The sequence below is a fragment of the Morone saxatilis genome, unplaced genomic scaffold (genome assembly GCF_004916995.1).
Source record: "Morone saxatilis isolate NCDOM2014 unplaced genomic scaffold, NCSU_SB_2.0 Contig12, whole genome shotgun sequence".
Lineage (NCBI taxonomy): Eukaryota > Metazoa > Chordata > Actinopteri > Moronidae > Morone > Morone saxatilis.
Genome location: NW_023339674.1, coordinates 4,794,741 through 4,797,519, shown reverse-complemented (window position 1 = coordinate 4,797,519; position 2,779 = coordinate 4,794,741). Strand labels below are relative to the sequence as shown.

General features: G+C 41.3%; 1 protein-coding gene across 1 annotated transcript in view; it reads left to right on the top strand.

Moving 5' to 3' along the window:
• ankmy1 (ankyrin repeat and MYND domain containing 1) overlaps positions 1-2,507 on the top strand; it is a 7,041-nt gene extending 4,534 nt beyond the window's left edge. Inside the window, exons 15-19 of the mRNA XM_035653582.1 lie at positions 717-818; positions 979-1,111; positions 1,247-1,307; positions 1,405-1,559; positions 1,845-2,507. Of these exons, the coding sequence (XP_035509475.1) occupies positions 717-818; positions 979-1,111; positions 1,247-1,307; positions 1,405-1,559; positions 1,845-2,086 (693 nt within the window). The 3' untranslated portion in view covers positions 2,087-2,507. The remainder of the gene's footprint in view (positions 1-716; positions 819-978; positions 1,112-1,246; positions 1,308-1,404; positions 1,560-1,844) is intronic.
• Positions 2,508-2,779: the final 272 nt, after the last annotated feature.

The following is a 2,779-nucleotide window of genomic DNA, read 5'->3' as shown; positions in this document are numbered from 1 at the left end:
CAGCACACTGATGGAACCTTACAAAAAGTCACGTCATGCGTCACTTGCACAAGTGGTTGTCGATTTAAATGGACTTACGTTGTTTGTTGCAAGAATGCCAGTTTATGGTGGTTTCCACCTGCTTTTCCACGCAGAGTCCAGAAGGATCTTCTTCTGTAGTGGTACAGGTGCCTCTTTCCGCTCGTTTTATAGGGCTTGGTGAAGGTGATACTTGTAACCGGCGCCCCCCCCCCCCACACACACACACAACTCATCACCACAACTCCAACACTCTACAAAATTCCTGGTCTCTTTTATTTCTGTTTTCTTTTTCTCTGCAGGCAGTGGATTGACGCTGTTGAATGGGGGGGCAAATTTCCAACCTCCATCGGCCGCAGAGTGGGGCAGCGCCCTCTGTGCTCTCGCCAACTCAACTAACCACTTTGGGGGCACAGAGCTAAGCTGGACACAACTGAGCACACTACACAGAAAATAATGTGATGGGAATATATCTTAATGATTATTAGGGGATCGTACATACCTATTACCCACAAAATAAAAAGACTTTGAGTTATACCAAAGTTTTATCAGGCGTTGTAAGTGTTCAAATATTTTTAATAGATTTTAAGGTACGAAGTTTTACTTGTTCTTCTGAGAAAAAAAACCCAACTGATTTGTTGTTTAAAAGTGTAAGGTTGCATCCTGTGTGTGTGTGTGTGTGTGTGTCTTTGATGTAGTTGGACATGTTGGCTAAGGCTGGTGCCGACATCTTGATGCCAGTAACGGCGGGTGATGTTGAGGGAACTGCAGTCGACTATGCACACCATTCCTTCAATCAGGTAACACACCAACTGTGAAAACACTCCACACGTTTCACTTGAATTCAGTCAAATACAAAAGCCTTGCGATAAATCATATACATAAACTTGCATTCATTCATTATTACCTAAATGATTACCTATTTCTGAATCGCTGTCTATATGTTGTGTTACTATCTAGGACTCGCGTATTGCCAACACTCCCTTCCATGCTCTGAACATGCGGGAAAGGGAAACATTTAAAGCACGGCGCCAGCTGCTGAGCATGATGGGAGATCTGCTGAGGCAGACTGTTGCCCAGAGGGAGCAAGAGGGTGAACAATATGTCACATTGAATAGTCAATACAATGAATTTGTGCTTTCTGAATGCATAAACTATTATTTTGTGTTTCTAAGTATGGCTGTAAATCATTGTGTGTGTATGAGTGTGTACTTTATTTATGTAACAGGCACAGAGAGGTTTGTGCACAAGGGCTCGGAAAATCTATCACCTATAAAAGACATACACAGGTACACACACATTCACGTAAGGCACCTGCATATTGTCTCTTTTCTTTTTCCGATTTCCTGGACCAACTCTTGTGTGTGTGTGTGAATCTTTTCTCAGGAAACTGGGGTTTAAGTTCTGCTATCACTGCGGTCGCTCTGTGTCTGTGAAGCTGACCGCCTGTAGCCGCTGCCACAAGGTCTTCTACTGCTCCAGGATCTGCAAACTGAAAGCATGGGATGAAAGACACAAGGACGAGTGTATGCGGGCGTCAGGTGGGAATCACTGACTCTCCCCACAAACTCCCAAACAACGCCAGCGCCAAAACCCTAATCCATGAGCACCGACGCTCAGACCAGAAATATCACTAAATAAGCTTTTAATAAAAATGCCAATGTGTAACTATGTCATAGTGTTTTGAATCTTTGATATCCGTAGGATAAAGTTACGCTTTGGACAGAAATGAATGATGTACAATATCTGGGAAACACTAATCTGTTTTTTATCTCTTGGATGAACAGAACATGTAAATATTTGTCTATCTGTGTCTCTCAATCCAGCCTCTGCAGATGGCATCCAGAAGAGTGTTGTGATTAAATCCCAAAGAGCCCCCAGGCCCTTGACTGCCACGTTGAAATCCAAAACACTCCCCAGGCCCTTGACTGCCATGTTGAAATCCAAAACAGTCCCCAGGCCCTTGAGTGTCAAGTTGAAATCCAAAAGAGCCCCAGAGCCCTTGAGCATGGCACAGAAGGTCTTGGAGAGCCAAGTCAACCTGAAGGAAAACTACAGCTGCAACTGATGGACACTAACATTTCACACACTAAATTAACAGATGAAATACAACTTGTATCTACATAATATCACAAAGCACTTCTATTGCATCACTGCTTTCTCTGGTTCTGACTCTTAACTTTATATATTTGGCTTCATGGTGACGATTATATTTTGTGCCATAATAATTTTTCTTTGCCATGTTTATACTGTATTCCGTTGTAATAATAGTGTAATAATATCCCTGTCTGTACTGTTGCCACAGAAATATTGCAAAGCACTGAATGGCTGCTTTTACTGAATGAATCCAGATGTTTTTGAATGAATGAAGTTAAAAGTGTGACCAAAGAATATATTAAGTTCCACTTTTCCAGAGCAACTTCAAGCCTGACCTTTTAGTAGCATAAAGGGAACTATATCTAAATTTCATTGTACAATCATGTGTTGTAAATGACAATAAAATAACCTTGAATCCCTGAAAGATGAATTAATAAATAAATCTCAACTCAAGGTCCACTTACTAATGTTTTTACCTGCATCTTAAGGTCTTCTTCAGCAACTGGAGTCGTCTCAGTTGGCATCTTGGTTTCCAAACATAAATCATTCGTGTAATGACAACTAACTCCAAAAGCAGCAAACTCTGAACGCTGATGATGACCGAAAAGTTTGTTTGAAAAAGCTTTGAGTTCAGATGTTTAGAAAGTCAAGATTGAACTTTACA